The sequence below is a fragment of the Coregonus lavaretus genome (assembly GCF_964263955.1).
Source record: "Coregonus lavaretus genome assembly, chromosome: 8".
Taxonomy (NCBI): domain Eukaryota; kingdom Metazoa; phylum Chordata; class Actinopteri; order Salmoniformes; family Salmonidae; genus Coregonus; species Coregonus lavaretus.
This window is the reverse complement of record NC_139995.1, coordinates 11,840,958-11,864,085: the sequence shown is the minus strand read 5'-3', so window position 1 is coordinate 11,864,085 and position 23,128 is coordinate 11,840,958. Positions and strand designations below refer to the sequence as shown.

At 45.3% G+C, this 23,128-nt stretch overlaps 1 protein-coding gene across 1 annotated transcript in view; it reads right to left on the bottom strand.

The window, feature by feature from the left end:
• Nucleotides 1–1,626: 1,626 nt before the first annotated feature.
• LOC311133827 (macrophage-stimulating protein receptor-like) overlaps nucleotides 1,627–23,128 on the bottom strand; it is a 33,330-nt gene continuing 11,828 nt past the window's right edge. Inside the window, exons 3-21 of the mRNA XM_084167421.1 lie at nucleotides 21,194–21,370; nucleotides 20,820–20,942; nucleotides 20,142–20,312; nucleotides 19,771–19,934; nucleotides 19,525–19,660; nucleotides 17,776–17,912; nucleotides 17,470–17,649; nucleotides 16,897–16,999; nucleotides 16,544–16,759; nucleotides 14,451–14,597; nucleotides 6,608–6,764; nucleotides 6,254–6,343; nucleotides 5,954–6,154; nucleotides 5,643–5,729; nucleotides 5,336–5,517; nucleotides 5,100–5,209; nucleotides 4,823–4,988; nucleotides 4,508–4,644; nucleotides 1,627–3,554 (exon numbers count right to left, since the gene is read on the bottom strand). Coding sequence (XP_084023547.1) covers nucleotides 3,323–3,554; nucleotides 4,508–4,644; nucleotides 4,823–4,988; nucleotides 5,100–5,209; nucleotides 5,336–5,517; nucleotides 5,643–5,729; nucleotides 5,954–6,154; nucleotides 6,254–6,343; nucleotides 6,608–6,764; nucleotides 14,451–14,597; nucleotides 16,544–16,759; nucleotides 16,897–16,999; nucleotides 17,470–17,649; nucleotides 17,776–17,912; nucleotides 19,525–19,660; nucleotides 19,771–19,934; nucleotides 20,142–20,312; nucleotides 20,820–20,942; nucleotides 21,194–21,370 — 2,916 coding nt within the window. The 3' untranslated portion in view covers nucleotides 1,627–3,322. The remainder of the gene's footprint in view (nucleotides 3,555–4,507; nucleotides 4,645–4,822; nucleotides 4,989–5,099; nucleotides 5,210–5,335; nucleotides 5,518–5,642; nucleotides 5,730–5,953; nucleotides 6,155–6,253; nucleotides 6,344–6,607; nucleotides 6,765–14,450; nucleotides 14,598–16,543; nucleotides 16,760–16,896; nucleotides 17,000–17,469; nucleotides 17,650–17,775; nucleotides 17,913–19,524; nucleotides 19,661–19,770; nucleotides 19,935–20,141; nucleotides 20,313–20,819; nucleotides 20,943–21,193; nucleotides 21,371–23,128) is intronic.

Sequence of the window (23,128 nt, the reverse complement as noted above, 5' to 3'; positions counted from 1 at the left end):
GGTAGGGCCCTGACAGTCAGAATACAAGCCCCTGACAGTGTTCCTCTCTCCTCAAGCCCAGCTTAGTCCATCATCCATTTTCCCTCTCTCCCTCTCTCCCTGCCTCACCTCCAGCCTTTGAAGATCCCCCTCACCTGCAAACTAACATGTTTGTGCTACAGTTAGCTACTCCCAAAGAACAACACTGAAGAAAAAGCACTGCAGGAGTGATGGAAATTACTCTGCATCACCATTCCGTGAGTGCAAATGGCTTGCTTTCCTTGGCTGCTTAACAGGACAGTTAGTACACCAGTTGTTACAGCATTAACAGGCCAGCCAATTTCTCTGATCGTCATTACAGATTGAATTAAAAAACACTTGTCTCAAGGACCATGTACCCACAGAAAAGCATGATTCAGTACTGCAGCCTACAACAACACTGTATAACATTATGTTGAACTGTTTACATAAAAGCCCCTTATACCAAGCTTTACCTATGTTGCATTCTGTCAAACTAAGAAATTATAATATGATGTACAGTGGGGGTCTCCTCAAACTTTTTCTCTCTGAAGACCACCAGTGCCCAATTGTAGGGTGTCCACCCACTCTGCCCAGAGTGGGTGAAAACGCTCTTTGGTGATGACATTTCACTTCCTTATGTTATAAAATACATTTTACCAAGACAAATATGATTATTCATGTTCTGAATAGTTCAGTGGGGTCTTTCTTTAACATTGAATTAACAGTGTATCCAAACAGTCAGATTTCATAACCTAATGCAGCCGATAATAAGCACCAAGCTCTGTTGACAGAGCGGTGAAGTTTTCTCGCAGAAACCTTTGAGGATTTACATGTGTTGGTCGTCTTCAAAGTTGTTTCCACGGGTCACAAAAAGCAAAATTAGCATGAAAAGCTGAATTAAATGTAGAAGGTTTTGAAAATAGAAAGCTTGTGGTACACTTAGTGCTCCGATGACATTTCACAGAGATACACTTGTTTTAGTTCGAAATCTTATAAAAAGAACAGGAATTTCGCATTCATATGGAAAGCGTATATTTAAATATGAACATATCGATATCTATCTTAGCTCTATATTGTTTTATGTCCTGCGGATTTGAGAAGAAAGATGACGAGTTCAACGGGAAAGTGAGCCTTAACCTTAATCCTCGCACAGCATCTAGCCTAGCTGGCATGAAGCTGTGCAATTTTCCTTATTTTTCACCACTTTTCTTCTCTGACAACAGGTTTGGACCATTGGTTTTCTTAGAGGATTATCCACACTATTAACATATTCTTTTACCCATTGGTCAAAATAATAAGTATGTATTTGATTGAACACCATACCAATTGAAAAGGTTAACAGAAACACACACAGAAACATGCACACACACACTCACGTGCACACAGCACATTGAGAGGCTACTCTTTATAATCGCTCGACATTGTGATGGTGTTTATGACATGTAAACCTATCATCATCTCTGCCGTGAGAGTATCTCCAGTTCTGCTCAGTGAGAGGCTCAGAGGAGAGAGGTCTGAGAAGTCTATGAAATACTTAGAGCCCTTCAGTATAACCAGTAAACCAAAATATATCTCTCATGAACACCTCTATTCATAGCTACTGTATAGAAACCATCTGAGACTGGCTGTGTTTAAAATCTAATATTTTACTATCCTCATGTTGAAACAAACATACAGACTTGTGTTTTCTGATTGATGTTTCTAAATCCACAAGAAACCACCAACAAAACAAACACAGTTGGAGGTGACTGAATACAGATCTACTGACTGAAATAAAGAAGAGAACAGAGGATATGGGGAGTGAGATTTCCGTGCCATTTGAGAGACCGACAACAGTCTGCCAGTGCCAATCATAACCAAACATAAGCACCCTTCTTATCCACTTTCAGTTTCATAATCCCGGAGCATAGACTGTTGTAACAAAGATCTTGTCTGTACCGTGGTCTGATGAGGTGCAGAATACTGCAGCATAAGGACTGGTGACAAAGGTTTTTACTGACCTCTAGTGGTGGTTTTAAAGACTAACAAGTAGTAAGATATGGGTTGCATACTTCTGCTCAGAGTTAAAGGGACAATCTGCAGTTCAAACAACAACAAAGCAGAATTGTAACCACCCTCAAATTCATGGCAGCGCTATAGATGCAAGGACTGACCATCCATGAATAGTATAGTTTTAACCATGTTTTGAGGCTATGCAGTGACAGTGTTTGTTTACAATTACAATGTTTACAAACAATAGAGTAAAACAATCTATTATGGGTTCTGATGGGGCATGACAGTTGAACTAAGCTCATTAGGCATTTATAAGTTTGTATCTTTGAAAATCTATCTGTATATACTGTTAATTTAGAAATACACAAATGGATGTACCAATTGCAGATTGCCCCTTTAAAGGAATACTTCCGGGATTTTTTTTATCTACTTCCCCGAACTCGTGGATACCAATTTTATGTCTCTGTGCCCAGTATGAAGGAAGTAAGAGGTAGTTTTGCAAGCCAGTTCTAACTAGTGTTAGCACAATGACTGGAAGTCTCTGTGTATCTACTAGAACGCTAGCAGATACCCATAAACAACGCTAGTTTGGTTCACTGAATTATCCTCTCAGAAGTATGCTTGAGAATGACCAGTTGAGTCAGTGGCCACATTCAGTACCATACATCAAATGATCATCAACACAAATGACCATCTCTAAGACATATCTTTGGATGCCAGCAAAAAAAGTGATACAAATCTGACTGTCAAATGTGAAATCCATCTGATTTAAACATGTCAAGCTCAAATCATAGTCCTTAGTTATTATAACACATATACACATTTCAGACATACAGTATACTGTATATTCATTTCTTCTTATTTACAGCTGTGCTTCAGACATGGAGAGGGTTCATTTGGTGTCCCATTATAAATACAATTTCTTCACCTGACAATCTTACTTAAAAAAAAACACAAGTGCATTGAAAGTACAGACAAATATGATATAGTCATAATTTGTGTACTCACAAGGAAGGGGAAACTACGTTGAAATTCAGTGTCAATGCTCACACAAGTAGACACATTTCACAAGGTCTTCTTAGTCAATAATCAATATTCTATTCCTTACCAATCCAGTCTTGAGTAACAGAAGTTAACAATTATACTGCGTTGTGGATGGGAATAGGGGGAGTCCTCCATCTATGGTGAATAGTCATGCCCCCATCCGTGCCCTCTGACCACGCTCTATTGTCCCTGTCCTGGTCTGGTCTGGTCCAGTAAGTTCTGTTATGGTATGGTATGGTATGGTCCGGTCCGGTCAGTTCTGTTGACCCCTGAGGCTCTGTGGTCCTCAGCTGGACACAACGCTGTCTGAGTCTGATCCAGAGGCTTCAACCTCATCAGCAGAGGCGGTCAGTGCAGGATAAGGCCGTGGCTGGTCCAGGTTGACGTAGGTCACCTTCAGGCTGATATAATGCTCTCCCTCCAGGCAGGACAGGATCTCTAGCACCTCCTGGCCCAGCGTGTGGAAGTCAGGCCTGAGCTCCGGCTCCGGGTCCCAGCACTCCAGCATGATAGAGTACCTGTAGAGAAACAATAGCATGACAGAGCTACAGCATAGAACAATGACAACAGCTGTCAACAACCATGACAGAGTTCCTAATGCAACAACAACAGCTATAAACGACTGTGATAGAATAGCTGTAGATCAGGGATGGGTAACTTTGATTGGGGTGGGGGCCACAAAAAAATCTGAACTCATCATGAGGGGCCACAGTGGCATGCAGGTCTGCTTACCCTCATCCATGCAGCCAGAGCCGGCCCTAGCCTTTTGGAGGTCCTAAGCAAAACATTTAAACTGCCCCCCCCCCCCCCCCCCCCCTCTTGACAGCGGAGAGAAAAAATGTTTCCTGCAATTCTATAGATTTTTTCATGGGGCGTAGAGAAAATGTTGCAGTTTTAAAGCATGTTTGCTGCAATTCTACCTATTTTGCCTTGCGGCAGAGAAAATATTTTGCAATTTTATAACTCATTTCATGCAATTCTACTCATCTTGCCATGGGGCGGAGAGAACAATTAGCAGTTTTACAGCTAATTTCCTTCAATTCTAAACATTTTGCCCTGACTTATGCCATGTTATGATATCTGAGTGAGAGTGAAAACAAAATCAATGGGGGCACCCCGGTTGGTAATTCAACCATGATTACTACAAGTTTAGATAGCTGACTAGACCAACTTACCAATCTAAAAATGTTTAGCCGCCATGCTCTAATTGAGTGACTGTCAGTGACTGACATAAAAATAGAAGAACTGCTGATGCACAACCACATTTCTAAATTGCACCTTGTGTATTCTACTATTCTAACTCTCAACAGTCAGTTTGAGACCCTGACTGACATTTTAACATGCGGCCAGTTGCCCGTTAAAATGATCTTACAGTAGATACAAAAATGTATGCACGCATGACTGTAAGTCGCTTTGGATAAAAGCGTCTGCTAAATGGCATATTATTATTTATTTATTATAGATTACTTACAAAGCATCAGGGCAGAACTGTGGCTGGGGCAGCCTGCGTCCCTTCAACAGGAAGTGAGTGATGTCATAGGGGTCCACTTCAGGATAGGGGCTCGCTCCTCTGGTCAACAGCTCCCACATCAGGACCCCAAATGACCACTGTGAAGACAAGGGATAAAGAGCTCGAGTACATTTACAAGAACATTTACATCATTTAGCCAGAGCGACTTACAGTAGTGAGTACATCCATTTTCATACTTTTTCGTACTGTAAGATAGATACAGTATACAGGTTACAGTGGCTATAAGGTAATTGGAATTGAATCATATTCACTCACCACGTCTGACTTAGTGGTGAACTTCTGTATTTGAAGGCTCTCTATGGCCATCCACTTGACTGGCAGCTTGGCCTTCCTCTGGTCCTGGATGCTGTAGTACTCCTTACCAAACACATCCCTGGCCATGCCGAAATCTGCCACCTTCACCGTGAATGTTTCATCAAGCCTAAAGAGACAATAGATAATAGACAGATATTATAGATGGGACAACCAGGCACTGGATTGAGAAATAGCCTTCACGAAACACTAACGAGTGATAGAGCTGCCCTGCACTTACATGCAGTTTCGAGCTGCCAGGTCTCTGTGTACAAACTTCTTCTGGGCCAGGTACTCCATCCCTTTGGCAACCTGTAGCCCAAAGCCAATCAGGTCTTTCACTGTTGGATTCTGGAGGAAGAGAGGTGACACAGGAGTCATTCATGAAAAATAAATACGTATATTCTCTCTGACGAGCTGACTAGTGGCTATACTTTGTTATTATGAAGTATGAGGAAGAGTAGGCCTTTAACTTACCCTCCTTTCACAGAGTATGAAGTGGCGCAGGTCTCCATGTTTCATATAGGGCAGCACCACCAAGGGAAGCCCCTCCAGAGGCAGCAGGATACCCAGCAGGGAGAGAACGTTGGTGTGATGGAACCCCTTCATCAGGATGCCCTCTCTCAGAAACTGCTCCACCTCCTCCAGGTCTGTGATCCCTGTGAAAGAGAGAGAGAGAGAGAATTGAACTATGTGTACCAAGCAGGATATACACCACAGGTGACTAGCACAGTTGTTTATGGCATGAGGGCTCATCCCAACAAAATGAGAAGAATCCACTTACTGTTCAATGACTTAACAGCACAGTGAATTAACTGTTCTTGATTATTGTTGTCTTTCAGGTAGCCGTGGTACACAGTCCCAAAATGACCTGAATAACGACAAAATTACATCAGAGTTTTTGGGGATATGGCTCTAGTCTAGTAAAAAAAAGAATGAACAGGTGAATGAGTAGAAATAGTTGGATTCTAATGAAGATGACTACAAGACCCATTTTGCTTCTCTCAGTCTGTATCTGAGGAGATCCCGATCTGTGTGGCATGACAATGACCATAGGTGTCGGCAAGATCTTGGAACGGGCTATCCAGACCATACCTTTGCCGATGATCTGGTTGCGGTGAACGTTGAGCGTGTTGGCTGGGATCAGGACGTCTTTGACCTCCTCCAGGAGCTCAGGTCTCAGTGTGTCCAATGAGATCAGAGGCATGGCTGAGGGGTCAAAGGTGGCAGCGTTGACCAGGCCATGGAAGGCTATCCCTCCTGAGCCTGTCGTCTGGCTCACCTGGTTGGACCATTCTGGAGTACAGAGGAGACACGGCAAGAGAAACCATTGATTAATGAATATGAATCATAAGATTAATGAACCATAATAAATGTTCACACCAAGGATCTCACCTCGTCTATAGTCACCAGTGGGGGATAGGTCAGGGTTGCTGCTTATCTGACTGCGGACAAACATCCTTGCTAAACGAGTCTCTAATTTGGCTGAAATTTTTTAATCAACATAATGAATTACATTGCCATATACAGTACATACTCAAGTCAAAGCAAAAACTTCAGATACCTAGTAGAAAACATTAAATGTCTTAGTTGCACACATGGTAAGTTATTGATTACATAACAACAATTGTTAAAGGCATAAAAATTTAGGTTTGTCTAACCCGTGCCATTATTTAAGAGTGCTGGTAAATGTACTGGTAGATGAAAGTACATCTTGTAGCGAATTCCACAGACAGTAACGGTTCTCACCGTTCTTCTTCCTCCTCATATGTTTCATGATGATGAAGGCCAGGGCAGCGCCAACACACAACGCAGTGAAAATTCCCAACATGATACCCACTGTGTTGATGGTGTTGTTGACGAAGACCACCGTGCCCACCTTATAGACACGGCCATTCACAGACACCTAGGACAGAAACCAGGATATTGCTCACACCTTACTCTGGGATCAGTTTGGTATCACTTTACTTTAGGACCAGTTTACTAATGGATTGATGGTTTGCTTTCAAGGTATGGGTAAATTCCATTTCAATTCAGGAAGTAAACAGAAATTCAAATATCAATGCCTGTTAGCTCGCACGATTCTTGCCATTCTCCATCAACCTCTATCATCAATGAGCTGTTTTTGCCCACAGGACTGCCGCTGATTGAATGTTTTTTGTTTGTTGCACCATTCTCGGTAAACCCTAGACAATGTAATGCGTAAAAGCCCAGGAGGGCGGACGTTTCTGAGATACTGGATCTGGCGCGCCTGGCACCGACGATCATACCACGCTCAAAGTCACTTAGGTCCCTCGTTTTGCCCATTCTAACGTTCAATCGAACAGTAACTGAATGCCTCAATGCCTGTCTGCCTGCTTTATATAGCAAGCCATGGCCACGTGACTCGCTGTCTGTAGAAGCGATCCATTTTCATGACGGGGGTGGTGTACCTAATAAATTGTGTATATGGAAGTAGTTTAGTGCCCCAGAAAAATGGGTTAAGTATGGGTAAAAAATGTTTGGGGAAATAATTTCATGATCTTTCTTACAGTGAGGGAAAAAAGTATTTGATCCCCTGCTGATTTTGTACATTTGCCCACTGACAAAGAAATGATCAGTCTATAATTTTAATGGTAGGTTTATTTGAACAGTGAGAGACAGAATAACAACAACAAAATCCAGAAAAACGCATGTCAAAAATGTTATAAATTGATTTGCATTTCAATGAGGGAAATAAGTATTTGACCCCCTCTCAATCAGAAAGATTTCTGGCTCCCAGGTGTCTTTTATAAAGGGAGTGCTCCTAATCTCAGCTTGTTACCTGTATAAAAGACACCTGTCCACAGAAGCAATCAATCAATCAGATTCCAAACTCTCCACCATGGCCAAGACCAAAGAGTTCTCCAAGCATGTCAGGGACAAGATTGTAGACCTACACAAGGCTACAAGACCATCGCCAAGCAGCTTGGTGAGAAGGTGACAACAGTTGGTGCGATTATTCGCAAATGGAAGAAACACAAAAGAACTGTCAGTCTCCCTCGGCCTGGGGCTCCATGCGAGATCTCACCTCGTGGAGTTGCAATGATCATGAGAACAGTGAGGTTTCAGCCTAGAACTACACGGGAGGATCTTGTCAATGATCTCAAGGCAGCTGGGACCATAGTCACCAAGAAAACAATTGGTAACACATTACGCCGTGAATGACTGAAATCCTGCAGCGCCTGCAAGGTCCCCCTGCTCAAGAAAGCACATATACATTGCTGTCTGAAGTTTGCCAATGAACATCTGAATGATTCAGAGGAGAACTGGGTGAAAGTGTTGTGGTCAGATGAGACCAACATCAAGCTCTTTGGCATCAACTCAACTCGCCGTGTTTGGAGGAGGAGGAATGCTGCCTATGACCCCAAGAACACCATCCCCACCGTCAAACATGGAGGTGGAAACATTATGCTTTGGGGGTGTTTTTCTGCTAAGGGGACAGGACAACTTCACCGCATCAAAGGGACGATGGACGGGGCCATGTACCGTCTGTCAGGTTTTGGCCATGACTGTTCGGGTTTTGGTCACTAGATGTCCCCATTGCACCTTTTTGTACCTTTTGTTTTTCTTGCTCTAATTATTGTTTGCACCTGTAGGTCATTCCCTTGTTAGTATTTAAACCCTGTGTGTTCCTCAGTTCCTTGCTCAGTGTTTGTAAGTTAGCACCCAGCCCCAGCCCAAGCCTTGTTTTATATAGATATTTCTCTGGTGGGATTTTCCAGAGGTTCTCTGGTTTAGTTCTTGTGTTTTGTTTGAGTAGTCTTTTGAGGTTTGTTTTTTCCCTGCTGTTTTTTACCACTTTGTAGAGTTTCTTTTGTTTTTGGAGGTTTTCCTCTTTGTGCCTCTTGGCTTTATTTTTTGGACATTGTGGATTTAGCTTCTTTGCCTGAAGATTTTGTTCTTTAATAAACCACCATCTCTAGTACAGCTGTGTCTGCCTCATCTTCTGGGTTCTGACAATTATTAGTGACTGTTTCTCGCACCGGGTCGTGACAGAAACACTGAGCCCCTATTATGAACCCAGAGGCAGCCAGTACCCAGGATGTTTTTTCCATGCTGTCCCACCATGAGGGGACTGTCCAACGCCACGAAGCTGCTCTGGTTCAGCAAGAGGCCTTAATGGCTAGACATTCTCAACTTCTGTCAGAGATGCTGACTTCCATAAAGCAGATTTCGGATCGACTTTCCCCGGCAACCGCTTCTGCCCCAGTTCATCCGATTCAAGGGCCCCTGGCAGTTAATCCCCTGGCTGAACCTCGTCTGCCGCCTCCCCAACGGTTCTCAGGGGATCCGAGTGTTTGTAAGGGGTTTTTCACCCAATGTTCTCTCTCCTTTGAGCTGCAACCATCGTCGTTTCCCACCGACCGGTCCAAGATAGCATATATCATCACCCTGCTGTCGGAAAAGGCCCTAGCCTGGGCTACTGCTGTGTGGGATGCCCAAAGTCCCTGCTGTGCCAGCTACTCTACCTTTGCTGAAGAATTCAAGCGAGTGTTTCAAGGTCCTACCAACGGCCCTGACTCAGCCAAACAGCTCCTGACTCTCCGCCAAGGTCGGCGCAGCGTGACGGACTATGCCATCCAGTTCCGCACTGTGGCAGCAGCAAGTGGCTGGAACGACGAGGCGCTCACAGTGTGTTTTTTGAAGGGTCTTTCTGACACCATCCAAGATGAACTGGCCACTCGGGAACCACCGGACAACCTTGAGTCCCTTATCAAGTTGGCTTCACGCATAGACCAGCGTCTGAGAGAGAGAGAACAAAACCATAGACCGCTCACCCCAGCTCCTATCGGTTCCAGCTCCGAGTCTCCACCTTTATCCTCGCTGGCTCCACCAGAACCCATGCAGGTTGGACGCATCTCCCAGGCTGAGAGAGACCGCCGGATGAGGGAGCGATGCTGTCTATATTGCGGCAAACCGGGCCATTTCCGCTCCACGTGTCCCGGGCTCCAGGGAAACGCACTCTCCCGTGCAGGCCTGGGAGGACTGTAACGGGAAACACAACCTCCTCCCATCCATCCAACTCCCGCCTGCTCATTCCAGTTACCCTCTCCTGGGACGACCACGAGTTTTCTCTTCAAGCCTTGGTAGACTCTGGAGCCGCAGGTAACTTCATGGATGGGATCTGGGCGAAGGAGAATGGCGTTCCTTCTGAACCTCTAAGTGACCCCATAAGGGTTACTACGTTGGATAGAAGTCCTTTGGGATCTGGACTTGTCACTCGTGCCACTACCCCCTTACGACTTTCAGTTTCCCAACACCAGGAAGTGATGAACTTTCATCTGATCTCCTGTTCCGAGTTTCCTCTCGTCCTTGGTTATCCCTGGCTTCACAGCCATAACCCTCACATCGACTGGTCTGTGGGCACTATCAAGCAGTGGGGTCCTACGTGCCAAGCCACTTGTATCTTCCCGAGTTCCCAGAGTTCTCCTTCCGAGTCTCTAGAATCCATCGACTTGTCCCGAGTGCCCGAGTGTTACCATGACCTCAAACTGGTATTTAGCAAACAGAGGGCCACCAAACTACCACCCCATAGACCTTACGATTGCACCATCGACCTGTTGCCGGGGACCTGCCCTCCCAGGGGTCGGATCTTTTCCCTTTCCCCTCCCGAACGAGCTGCTATGGATACCTACATCAAGGACGCTCTGACAGCAGGCCTCATGCGTCCATCTACCTCGCCGGCGGGAGCAGGGTTTTTTCTTTGTGGCCAAGAAAGACGGTGGATTACGACCTTGCATCGACTACCGGGGACTCAATGCCATAACCGTCCGTAACCGCTACCCGCTACCTCTTATTGCCACGGCCTTTGAGCTGCTCCAGGAAGCAGTTGTCTTCACTAAGCTTGACCTGCGGAACGCATACCATCTTGTGCGGATCAAACCCGGGGACGAGTGGAAGACCGCTTTCAACACGCCTACTGGTCACTACGAATACTCGGTGATGCCCTTCGGCCTGACCAACGCTCCGGCTGTGTTCCAAGCGCTCATTAACGATGTGCTTAGGGATATGCTTAACATCTTTGTGTTTGTTTACTTGGATGACATCCTCATCTTTTCGAGCTCCCTTCAAGAACACACGAAGCATGTCAGACAAGTGCTCAAACGCCTCCTAGACAGCCATTTGTACGTTAAGCCGGAGAAGTGTGAATTCCATTCCTCTCGAGTACAATTCCTGGGATTTATAGTGGAACCCGGACGAGTCCAGATGGACCCCAAGAAGGTAGAGGCGGTAGCGGATTGGCCCACCCCCAAGTCCGTTAAGGAAGTTCAGCGTTTCCTGGGCTTCACCAACTTTTACCGCAAGTTCATCAAGAACTTCAGCTCGGTGGCAGCCCCTCTCTCGGCGGTAACCAAGGGTGGCAACACAAGGTTTCTGTGGGGAAGAGAAGCTGAGACGGCCTTCCAAGGACTCAAGCAGCGCATCCTCTCTGCTCCCATCCTGACACTACCAACGGCGGATGAACCTTTTGTGGTGGAGGTAGACGCATCAGAGGTTGGGGTTGGAGCTGTCCTGTCTCAGAGGGGTGAAGACAAGAAGCTTCATCCTTGCGCCTTCTTCTCTCACCGGCTTACCCCGGCCGAGAGGAATTACGATGTGGGGGATCGTGAACTCCTAGCGGTTAAGATGGCATTGAAGGAATGGAGACACTGGCTCGAGGGGGCTTCTCAACCGTTTCAAGTGCTTACGGACCACAAGAATCTGGAGTATATCCAGCAGGCGAAGCGGTTGAACGCCAGACAAGCTCGATGGTCTCTTTTCTTCAGCCGATTTCAGTTTATCCTCACCTATAGACCCGGGTCGAAGAATCTCAAACCGGACGCCTTGTCACGAATCTACTCTCCTGCCATTCGAGAAGATACTGACATGACTGTCCTTCCGGCCGCTAAGATCGTGGCTCCGATCTCGTGGCAAGTGGAGGATACCGTGAAACAAGCTCAAGCCGTCAAACCGGGCCCTGGAGGAGGTCCTGCTAATCGGTTGTTTGTTCCCAAGGCAGCAAGGTCCCAAGTCCTTCGGTGGGGGCACTCCTCTCGCCTCACCTGTCACCCGGGCGTAGGCCGCACCTTGGAGTTCATCCAGCGTAAGTTCTGGTGGCCCACCATAAAAGAAGACGTTGCCACTTTCATCAAGGCCTGTTCCGTGTGCTGCCAGGGCAAATCTTCTCACCTCCGCCCTCAAGGACTCCTTCACCCTCTATCTATTCCCCACCGACCCTGGTCCCATATCTCGTTGGACTTTATTACTGGCCTTCCTCCGTCCCATGGTAATACTACGATCCTAGTCATCATCGACAGGTTTTCTAAGGCGGCCAGGTTTGTTCCTTTGACCAAATTACCTTCTGCCAAGGAAACAGCTGAGTTGGTGATTAACCATGTGTTCCGAGTCTTTGGGATTCCGCAAGATATGGTTTCCGACAGAGGTCCCCAGTTCGCCTCAAGGTTTTGGAAGGCCTTCTGCCAACTCATAGGGGCCACGGCCAGTTTATCTTCAGGGTACCATCCGGAGTCCAATGGCCAAACTGAGAGGATGAATCAGGAGCTGGAAACCACCCTCAGATGCATGGTTTCCAACAACCCGTCCACTTGGTCATCCTTCATTGTTTGGGCCGAGTACGCGCACAACACCTTGTGCTCCTCCTCCACTGGTATGTCCCCGCATGAGTGTCAGTTTGGCTATGCGCCTCTATTGTTCCCGGACCAGGAGGCAGAAGTCAGAGTGCCTTCAGCCTCGAGGTTCATCAGACGCTGTCGGCTTACGTGGAAGAAGGCACGTCTTAATCTTCTGCGTTCCTCTCAGCAGTACCAACGACAAGCCAACAGAGGTCGCCGTCCCGGTCCTACCCTGTACCCCGGCCAGAGAGTATGGCTCTCAACTAAGAACCTACCACTACGGGTGGAGTCTCGCAAGCTGTCCCAGAGGTTCATCGGTCCCTTTAAGATTGCCAGGAGAGTCAATCCCGTTACTTTTCGCCTGCACTTACCCAGATCACTTAAGATCAATCCAACATTTCACATTTCTTTATTAAAACCTGTTGTTTTTTCTCCCCTTATCCCGGCAGGCAGACCTCCCCCTCCGCCCCGTGTCATCGGTGGTCAGTCGGCTTATACCGTCCACCGGATACTGGATTCCCGCCGGGTGCAGCGGTCCTGGCAGTATCTGGTGGACTGGGAAGGCTACGGTCCCGAGGAGCGCTCCTGGGTTCCTGCCAAGGACATACTGGACCCTGACCTCATTCGTCAGTTCAGGGCCCTCCACCCTGAGAAGGCTGGTAGGAACGTCAGGAGCCGTTCCTAGGAGGGGGATTCTGTCAGGTTTTGGCCATGATTGTTCGGGTTTTGGTCACTAGATGTCCCCATTGCACCTTTTTGTACCTTTTGTTTTTCTTGCTCTAATTATTGTTTGCACCTGTAGGTCATTCCCTTGTTAGTATTTAAACCCTGTGTGTTCCTCAGTTCCTTGCTCAGTGTTTGTAAGTTAGCACCCAGCCCCAGCCCAAGCCTTGTTTTATATAGATATTTCTCTGGTGGGATTTTCCAGAGGTTCTCTGGTTTAGTTCTTGTGTTTTGTTTGAGTAGTCTTTTGAGGTTTGTTTTTTCCCTGCTGTTTTTTACCACTTTGTAGAGTTTCTTTTGTTTTTGGAGGTTTTCCTCTTTGTGCCTCTTGGCTTTATTTTTTGGACATTGTGGATTTAGCTTCTTTGCCTGAAGATTTTGTTCTTTAATAAACCACCATCTCTAGTACAGCTGTGTCTGCCTCATCTTCTGGGTTCTGACAATTATTAGTGACTGTTTCTCGCACCGGGTCGTGACACCGTCAAATCTTGGGTGAGAACCTCCTTCCCTCAGCCAGGGCATTGAAAATGGGTTGTGGATGAGTATTCCAGCATGACAATGACCCAAAACACACGGCCAAGGCAACAAAGGAGTGGCTCAAGAAGAAGCACATTAAGGTCCTGGAGTGGCCTAGCCAGTCTCCAGACCTTAATCCCATAGAAAATCTGTGGGGGGAGCTGAAGGTTCGAGTTGCCAAACGTCAGCCTCGAAACCTTAATGACTTGGAGAAGATCTGCAAAGAGGAGTGGAACAAAATCCCTCCTGAGATGTGTGCAAACCTGGTGGCCAACTACAAGAAACGTCTGACCTCTGTGATTGCCAACAAGTACTACGTCATGTTTTGCAGAGGGGTCAAATACTTATTTCCCTCATTAAAATGCAAATCAATTTATAACATTTTTGACATGAGGTTTTCTGGATTTTTTTGTTGTTATTCTGTCTCTCACTGTTCAAACAAACCTACCATTAAAATTATAGACTTATCATGTCTTTGTCAGTGGGCAAACGTACAAATTCAGCAGGGGATCAAATACTTTTTTCCTTCAGTGTATATCTCTCAGATATAGGAAAGACACTTTAAAACAAAGTTCCTTTTGATTTATTTTTTGACTATTTGCTTTTCCTTGTATGAATCTGATATTAAATGCTTTCTATGGGCTAATAGCCACCCCGGTTTAGACTCTTAAGGATTAAGTTCAATTAGGTTCACCATTACAGCAAGTAGAGTAGCTCACCATGACAGGCAAACCTTCACTGGGGATGATGAGATCCTTGGGGATCCTGCAGGTCAGTTCATTGTCCAGTACTTGGACTCCACAGTCCACACCTCCGATGGTCATTATGATCTCCATACAGAGGCTCACCATGCTTAGCTTGTTGTGCTGCAGAACATGCGAAAACTCTTATTGAGGAACTGGTTGAAATTACAGTTGAAGTCGGAGGTTTACAAACATTTAGGTTGGAGTCATTCAAACTCGTTTTTCAACCACTCCACAAATTTCTTGTTAACAAACTATAGTTTTGGCAAGTCGGTTAGGACATCTACTTTGTGCATGACACAAGTAATTTTTTCAACAATTGTTTAAAGACAGATTATTTCACTTAGAATTCACTGTATCACAATTCCAGTGGGTCAGAAGTTTACATACACTAAATTGACGGTGCCTTTAAACAGCTTGTAAAATTCCCAAAAATGATGTCATGGCTTTAGAAGCTTCTGATAGGCTAATTGACATCATTTCAGTCAATTGGAGGTGTACCTGTGAATGTATTTCAAGGCCTACCTTCAAGCTCAGTGCCTCTTTGCTTGACATCATGGGAAAATCAAAAGAACTCAGCCAAGACCTCAGAATTTTTTTTTTAGACCTCCACAAGTCTGGTTCACCCTTGGGAGCAATTTCCAAGCCTGAGGGTACCGCGTTCATCTGTACAAACAATAGTATTCAAGTATAAACACCATGGGACGACGCAGCCGTCATACCGCTCAGGAAGGAGACGCGTTCTGTCTCCTAGAGATGAACGTACTTTGGTGTGAAAAGTGCAAATCAATCCCAGAACAACAGCAAAGGACCTTCTGAAGATGCTGGAGGAAACAGGAACAAAAGCATCTATATCCACAGTAAAACAAGTCCTATATCAACATAACCTGAAAGGCCGCTCAGCAAGGAAGAAGCCACTGCTCCAAAACCGCCATAAAAAAGCCAGACTACGGTTTGCAACTGCACATGAGGACAAAGATCGTACTTTTTGGAGAAATGTCCTCTGGTCTGATGAAACAAAAATAGAACTGTTTGGCCATAATGACCATCGTTATGTTTGGAGGAAAAGGAGGGTGGCTTGCAAGCCCAAGAACACCATCCCAACCGTGAAGCACGGGGGTGGCAGCATCATGCTGTGGGGGTGCTTTGCTGCAGGAGGGACTGGTGCACTTCACAAAATAGATGGCATCATGAGGAAGGGAAATGATGTGGATATATTGAAGCAACATCTCAAGACATCAGTCAGGAAGTTAAAGCTTGGTTGCAAATGGGTCTTCCAAATGGACAATGAACCCAAGCATACTTCCAAAGTTGTGGCAAAATGGCTTAAGGACAACAAAGTCAAGGTATTGAAGTGACCATCACAAAGCCCTGACCTCAATCCTATAAAACATTTGTGGGCAGAACTGAAAAAGCGTGTGCGAGCAAGGAGGCCTACAAACCTGACTCAGTTACACCAGCTCTGTCTGGAGGAATGGGTCAACATTCACCCAACTTATTTTGGGAAGCTTGTGGAAGGCTACCTGAAACGTTTGACCCAAGTTAAACAATTTAAAGGCAATGCTACCACATACTAATTGAGTGTATGTAAACTTCTGACCCACTGGGAATGTGATGAAATAAATAAAAGCTATATAATAAATAATTCTCTCTACTATTATTCTGACATTTCACATTCTTAAAATAAAGTGGTGATCCTAACTGACCAAAGACAGGGAATTTTTACTAGGATTAAATGTCAGGAATTGTGAAAAACTGAGTTTAAATGTATTTGGCTAAGGTGTATGTAAACTTCTGACTTCAACTGTACATCCTTAAAACCAGATTACACACTTTCAGTTGTAAACTGGTTGAAATTATGTCATTTCAACCAGCTTTGCCCACTGGTACCTAATAAATGAAGAAATCAACTACTTGCACAACAACAATTATGGTTAGATTTACCCATCAATCAATTGGTTAATCTAGAGTTACTGTAATGGTTGAAAACAATGATGATTTATTGACTGACTGACTACACAATTGGCTCTCTTCAAAGCTGAGTCCTGTGTGTATGATTGTGAACGTACATGCAGTGAAACCTCAGTCTGTCCAGGGCTCAGGCTCAGAACGTTGCCTTCGTACTCAAAGGGGGTGATGCTGGCGTCTGGTTGGTAGTCGAAGCGCTGCTTCAGGAGATTGGCCCCATCCATGCTGATATTGATCATGCCCTTGTCTGTCTCATTTCTGTGGAAGACTGGGGCAAAGCACTCCATACGTGTGGGGGTTGCTGTGCCGTTGCAGACCTGGGTTACATTCAACACATCAAATAGTGTCTCTGGGGTCATTTAATCAAATAAAATCAAAGACTGGCATTTAATGGATATTACCCCCATCATAGGTTTATGAAGCCCAGAGTTGTGAGCCCTGAAAGATAACTTACACGCTGCAGAAGCTTCTTCTGGTTGGGTCTGAAGGATTTGTATTGGATCACAGTGTTGTACGCAGAGTCCAGATTTTTGCCTTTGATGATGATCTTGGATCCACTAAATCACAGGATTGAACAAAGAAAAAAAAAAACATATACAGACTTGGTGTTAGAGGTCAACGTTGCTGACTGTAGAAACCAGAGAAACCAGCACTATTTGCAGTTTATTCTCTATTATGATTCAAATGGTTGTGGCAGTTACTGAAATCTGACCCAGAAAAGACACAGCATTGTAAAACAACAGGTCTTAGCATGTATATTTCTGTTGGCTAATCCCAACATCCTCACTTAGGTTTACCTCATTGCCTCAAGAGAGATTGCACATTTCCTGCACAGCATGTTTTCCCTCAGCTAAAAGTGTAGGCACTGCCCTGAATACATTTGCCTTATCACTGTCTTCTCGTCATCATCATCTGTGTGCAATTAACAGTTTTCTACAGTTTTATATAGCGCATTTGCAGGTCAGTCAGCTAGGCCCAGAAGCACACAGATGATGCCTAGTGGCTAGTATACAGTTGTATGGCCTACCTTCGGAAGCTGCAGGCAGGCTGTATCTCAGTGATCACAGGGTTGATCTTGTAGTGGAACATCTTGGTAGTGGACACCTGGGATTGGTCAATGAAAACCCTCACGGGCACCTTCTTCACAGCTGCCACACCTTTAGACAGGCAGACTATGGAGGACATGGTCCCAGTACCCTCAGAGACACTGACAGAGACACAGTAAGACAAGAACATAAAATTATGGACACTGATATAGATCCAGACAGAAACAGTAAAATACATATGTACCATGAAAGGCACAGGTTCTACAGTTACAATGAGACATAATTACCTCTTGATGGGGCAGTCTTGGTCTCCTATAGTCACAGTCTTAATCATCCCAGTATTCAAGTGAGGCCCTGTCAGTGTGACCAAAGTCCCCCCTACCTGAGGCCCGTAGTCAGGCATGATTTCTGTGATATTTGGCTCCTGGATAGAATTGTAGACATTAGGGTGGATGAAATACACTGCTCAAAAAAATTAAGGGAACATTTAAACAACACAATGTAACTCCAAGTCAATCACACTTCTGTGAAATCAAAATGTCCACTTAGGAAGCAACACTGATTGACAATAAATGTCACATGCTGTTGTGCAAATGGAATAGACAACAGGTGCAAATTATAGGCAATTAGCAAGACACCCCCAATAAAGGACTGGTTTTGCAGGTGGTGACCACAGACCACTTCTCAGTTCCTATGCTTCCTGGCTGATGTTTTGGTCACTTTTGAATGCTGGCGGTGCTTTCACTCTAGTGGTAGCATGAGACAGAGTCTACAACCCACACAAGTGGCTCAGGTAGTGCTGCTCATCCAGGATGGCACATCAATGCGAGTTGTGGCAAGAAGGTTTGCTGTGTCTGTCAGCGTAGTGTCCAGAGCATGGAGGCGCAACCAGGAGACAGGCCAGTACATCAGGGACGTGGAGGAGGCCGTAGGAGGGCAACAACCCAGCAGCAGGACTGCTACCTCCGCCTTTGTGCAAGGAGGAGCAGGAGGCCACAAATGTGCATGTGTCTGCTAAAACGGTCAGAAACAGACTCCATGAGGGTGGTATGAGGGCCCGACATCCACAGGTGGGGGTTGTGCTTACAGCCCAACACCGTGCAGGACGTTTGGCATTTGCCAGAGAACACCAAGATTGGCAAATTCGCCACTGGTGCCCTGTGCTGTTCACAGATGAAAGCAGGTTCACACTGAGCACGTGACAGACATGACAGAGTCTGGAGACGCCGTGGAGAACGTTCTGCTGCCTGCAACATCCTCCAGCATGACCGGTTTGGCGGTGGGTCAGTCATGGTGTGGGGTAGGCATTTCTTTGGGGGGCCGCACAGCCCTCCGTGTGCTCGCCAGAGGTAGCCTGACTGCCATTAGGTACCGAGATGAGATCCTCAGACCCCTTGTGAGACCATATGCTGGTGCGGTTGGCCCTGGGTTCCTCCTAATGCAAGACAATGCTAGACCTCATGTGGCTGGAGTGTGTCAGCAGTTCTTGCAAGAGGACGGCATTGATGCTATGGACTGGCCCGCCCGTTTCCCAGACCTGAATCCAATTGAGCACATCTGGGACATCATGTCTCGCTCCATCCACCAACGCCACGTTGCACCACAGACTGTCCAGAAGTTGGCGGATGCTTTAGTCCAGGTCTGGGAGGAGATCCCTCAGGAGACCATCCGCCACCTCATCAGGAGCATGCCCAGGCGTTGTAGGGAGGTCATACAGGCACGTGGAGGCCTGACTTGTTTTAAGGACATTACATCAAAGTTGGATCAGCCTGTAGTGTGGTTTTCCACTTTAATTTTGAGGGTGACTCCAAATCCAGACCTCCATGGGTTGATAAATTTGATTTCCATTGATAATTTGTGTGTGATATTGTTGTCAGCACATTCAACTATGTAAAGAAAAAAGTATTTAATAAGATTATTTCATTCATTCAGATCTAGGATGTGTTATTTTAGTGTTCCCTTTATTTTTTTGAGCAGTGTATATTGTTTTGAATGAAAAGTTGTGTCAACAGTAAAATAAATGTGATCCTCCTCACCACAAAAGTGAACCCTGTAATTTGGGCCTGCCCTTGGATTGAGTAGCGTCCCTCCACCTTCCCCTCATGCACTTCCACAGTGATGTTGAGATCCTGGTATGGACCTGGAATCTTAGGGTGAATTCTACACACCAGTCTAGGAGTGGTCAGGGTGAAAGATCAGTGTTGACTACAGCCTAAATAATAACAAAATGATGAGGTGATTTGACGGAGTTGATTTGAAGTTTAGATGTGTCTGTTACTTACTGTGTACTATTGCTCTTCTCTGACAGCACAGTGCAGGGGGTCTCTCCCACCCTCACCAGGTGGGTCTCCTTGCTGATGATGGCTGGTCGTAGAGGAGACTGGAACTCCCAGCCACACAGCTTAAGCTCTGTCTCACCATCAGGGGGAGCTGTCTTTGGGAAAAACTGGATCCCCAATACAATACAATCAGATGCAGTTGACATTTCCACAAATGCTTTACACATTTTCTTCAAATGCTCAACTACTCACTTTCAAATATTCTATTGCCAATGTGTTGGTTTCTTCGACCCACGTGTTTGGTGGTCGTTGTTCTGACATTTATAACAGAGGACCGGTTTAAAAGAGCCACTCCCTACTCCCAGTAGTCTTACCTCTGTGATAACGGGAGGACAGGACTCATTCTTCCACTGGGTGGGGCACTCCTCCTGCCTGGAGCACACCCCCGAGCACCAGCCACACCCTATAAACCTGGGCGCTACCAGGCATGTGGAGCAGGTCAGGAAGTGTTTACATCCTGGCCCTTTAGGAGACACACTGAACATCTGTTACAGAGAAAGAGGAAGAGAGAGGAGTGAAGAGAGGGGGAGAGAGGGAAGAGAGAGAACAGGAGAGAGAGGAAGCGAGGGGGTGAAGAGAGGGAACAGGAGAGAACAGGAGAGAGAGGAAGAGAGGGGGTGAAGAGATGGAGAGAAGGGGGAAGAGAGAGAACAGGAGAGAGAGGAAGAGAGAGGTGTGAACAGAGGGAACAGGAGAGAACAGGAGAGAGAGGTGTGAACAGAGGGAACAGGAGAGAACAGGAGAGAGAGGAAGAGAGAGGTGTGACCAGAGGGAACAGGAGAGAACAGGAGAGAGAGGAAGAGAGAGGGGTGAAGAGAGGGAAGAGAGAGAACAGGAGAGAGAGGAAGAGAGAGGGGGAGAGAGGGAAGAGAGAGAGAAAATAAAGGGAGTGGGAAATACATTATTACAGTATGCTCTGCCTTTAGAAGTCAAAAGTAAAACAAATAAGCAAAGTGTGGTAATGAGCATTTATGATTGAATAGAAAAGGCACCTTATTTCCAACAATAAAAAGCAAGGACTCATCAGATTGCACAGCAGCTTTCCTGGACACTTCTGTTTCCTCACCCAGAGAATAGTTGGCAAAGATGATAGGACCTGACCTCCTCAGGATGAGCTACAACAGTCAAATACACTACAGTTATATCATTGAGCCATGGCAGACATATGAAAGGAATGGATTTATAATATATTCTACTTAGGTTGGTTAAAGTGCTGAGAGAGCTAATGATCTTCATTGGAAAACACTTGAGAAAAGACAGTCATGCACATGGTACAATTTTTAAATATAGCTCAATCTACCCCCACTAGACGTCTCAGTGACTTTACTGTAACACAAACACACTAACACACACACAGTGACTGTACCTGTAGCAGCCTGCCGTCCTTGGTGCCAATGTGTGCCACAGTGTTGTTCCCGATGATGGTAACCAGCACTGAGGTGAGCAGGACATTGTTCATGTACCTGTTGAAGAGGTCCACTCTGTAGTAGGGTTTAGACACCAGGGTGGGACTGGCCCTGCATGTGGCATTGTTCTCTGAGCTCTGCACAGACACAACACACATAGAGACAACAACATTATTACTCAAACTGACTGACTACTCAGACATGAGTACTCTGCTAAATGTAATGTAAATGTACTAATTTCACACAATTTCCACTTCCCTTTTTCATTTAAATTTTAGTCATTTAGCAGACGCTCTTATCCAGAGCGACTTACAGTTATTTTTATCTTTTTCATACTGGCCCCCTGTGGGAATCAAACCCACAACCCTGGCGTTGCAAACGCCATGCTCTACCAACTGAGCTACATCCCTGCCGGCCATTCCCTCCCCTACCCTGGACGACGCTGGGCCAATTGTGCGCCGCCCCGTGGGTCTCCCGGTCGCGGCCGGCTACGACAGAGATTGGTTTATTGGTGTATCCTCTGATTTATTTTACATTACATAGTTGTTGTTTACTTTGGCTATATTTATTGTTTGTCATAATCTCCATTAAACTGCAATAAATTAATCTGATTTGTTTTTATAGTGTTTTTCAGACAACCCCTGAACCTACCCACCCTCCCTCCCGCACACACACACACACACACACACGACACCACCACACACAGAGGAAGTGGCGAGAGGAATCTTCCACTGTGAGGGAGGATGTACCCCAGCCCTGGCACCTCCAGCCCTCACCCCTGTAACAGAGCACAGCCCTAACAACCCTGTCACGGAAAGGAAAAAGGTTATAAAAAAGTAGTGAACCATGGCTTCACACTGTTAAAATAGAAAGACTCAAAACACCATCTTTGTGTAGTAAAACCATGAAAAGTAGTGCACCAAAGCTGATATCTGGTGTTTGGAGGGTGGTTGAATGTAAACCAAATGTAAGCGGAATGTATTTCAAAACGGAATTGAAGTACCTTGAAACACCCAAAGTAGTTCTTCAATCTGAATATTGGTGTTTTTAAGAGTGTTGTGAAACAATAGATAACAATAGTTTTCCACCTCTCCCACGTGAATTTGACCAAATTCAAAACAGCAATCCTTCTCAATCATTATTTGAGCTTTTATACAAAAATATGATGGTTCACTGATGTCATTTCATTTCTGAGTTTTTCCACTTTACTAGTGAAATAGTAATTGAAATGATTGGCAATATTAAAAGGTTTTGTTATAATAGACCCATCAACTTCAATGAATGATGGAGATGAATTGGGTTTTCTGCCCATTATATCATTTAAGGTACTCCAAAGTATTTTTCCATTGTGTTTTATGTCATTGATCTTGATTTGGTAATGTAATTTCTTCTTCTTTTTTATAAGTTTAGTCACAACTAGGGCTGTTACGGTGACTGTATCACCGCCACACCGGCGGTCACGAGTCATGACCGGAGTCAAATTCCACGTGACCATAGGTCACGGTAACTAGGCTTTTCCAAGCTCTGATGCTGCTGATGGTCATTAATAGCCTACCAAACTTGCTAATTGCCTGGTACTCAGCACTCTATTGTCCCTCTAATCACTCTGACATCAATGCAAATGTGATTGAAAATCTAATCAAACACTTAATGAGAGCCCATGAGCTCATGTTGCGCTACATTTCTATAGGCTATGCAATTGCTTGAGAACACTGACTTTTGATGGCCTCAATTAAAAAGAGGAGGATCCTATATTTATTTATCAACTTTCCTAATATTAGGCACATTGCTTCGCTTTACAACAGGAGTATAGCCTACCTGGCTGGCATGAAAATGAATCACAGGAAAAGCGTCCTCCATTCGCTATTTAAGTGCATAGATTACATGTCTTTTTT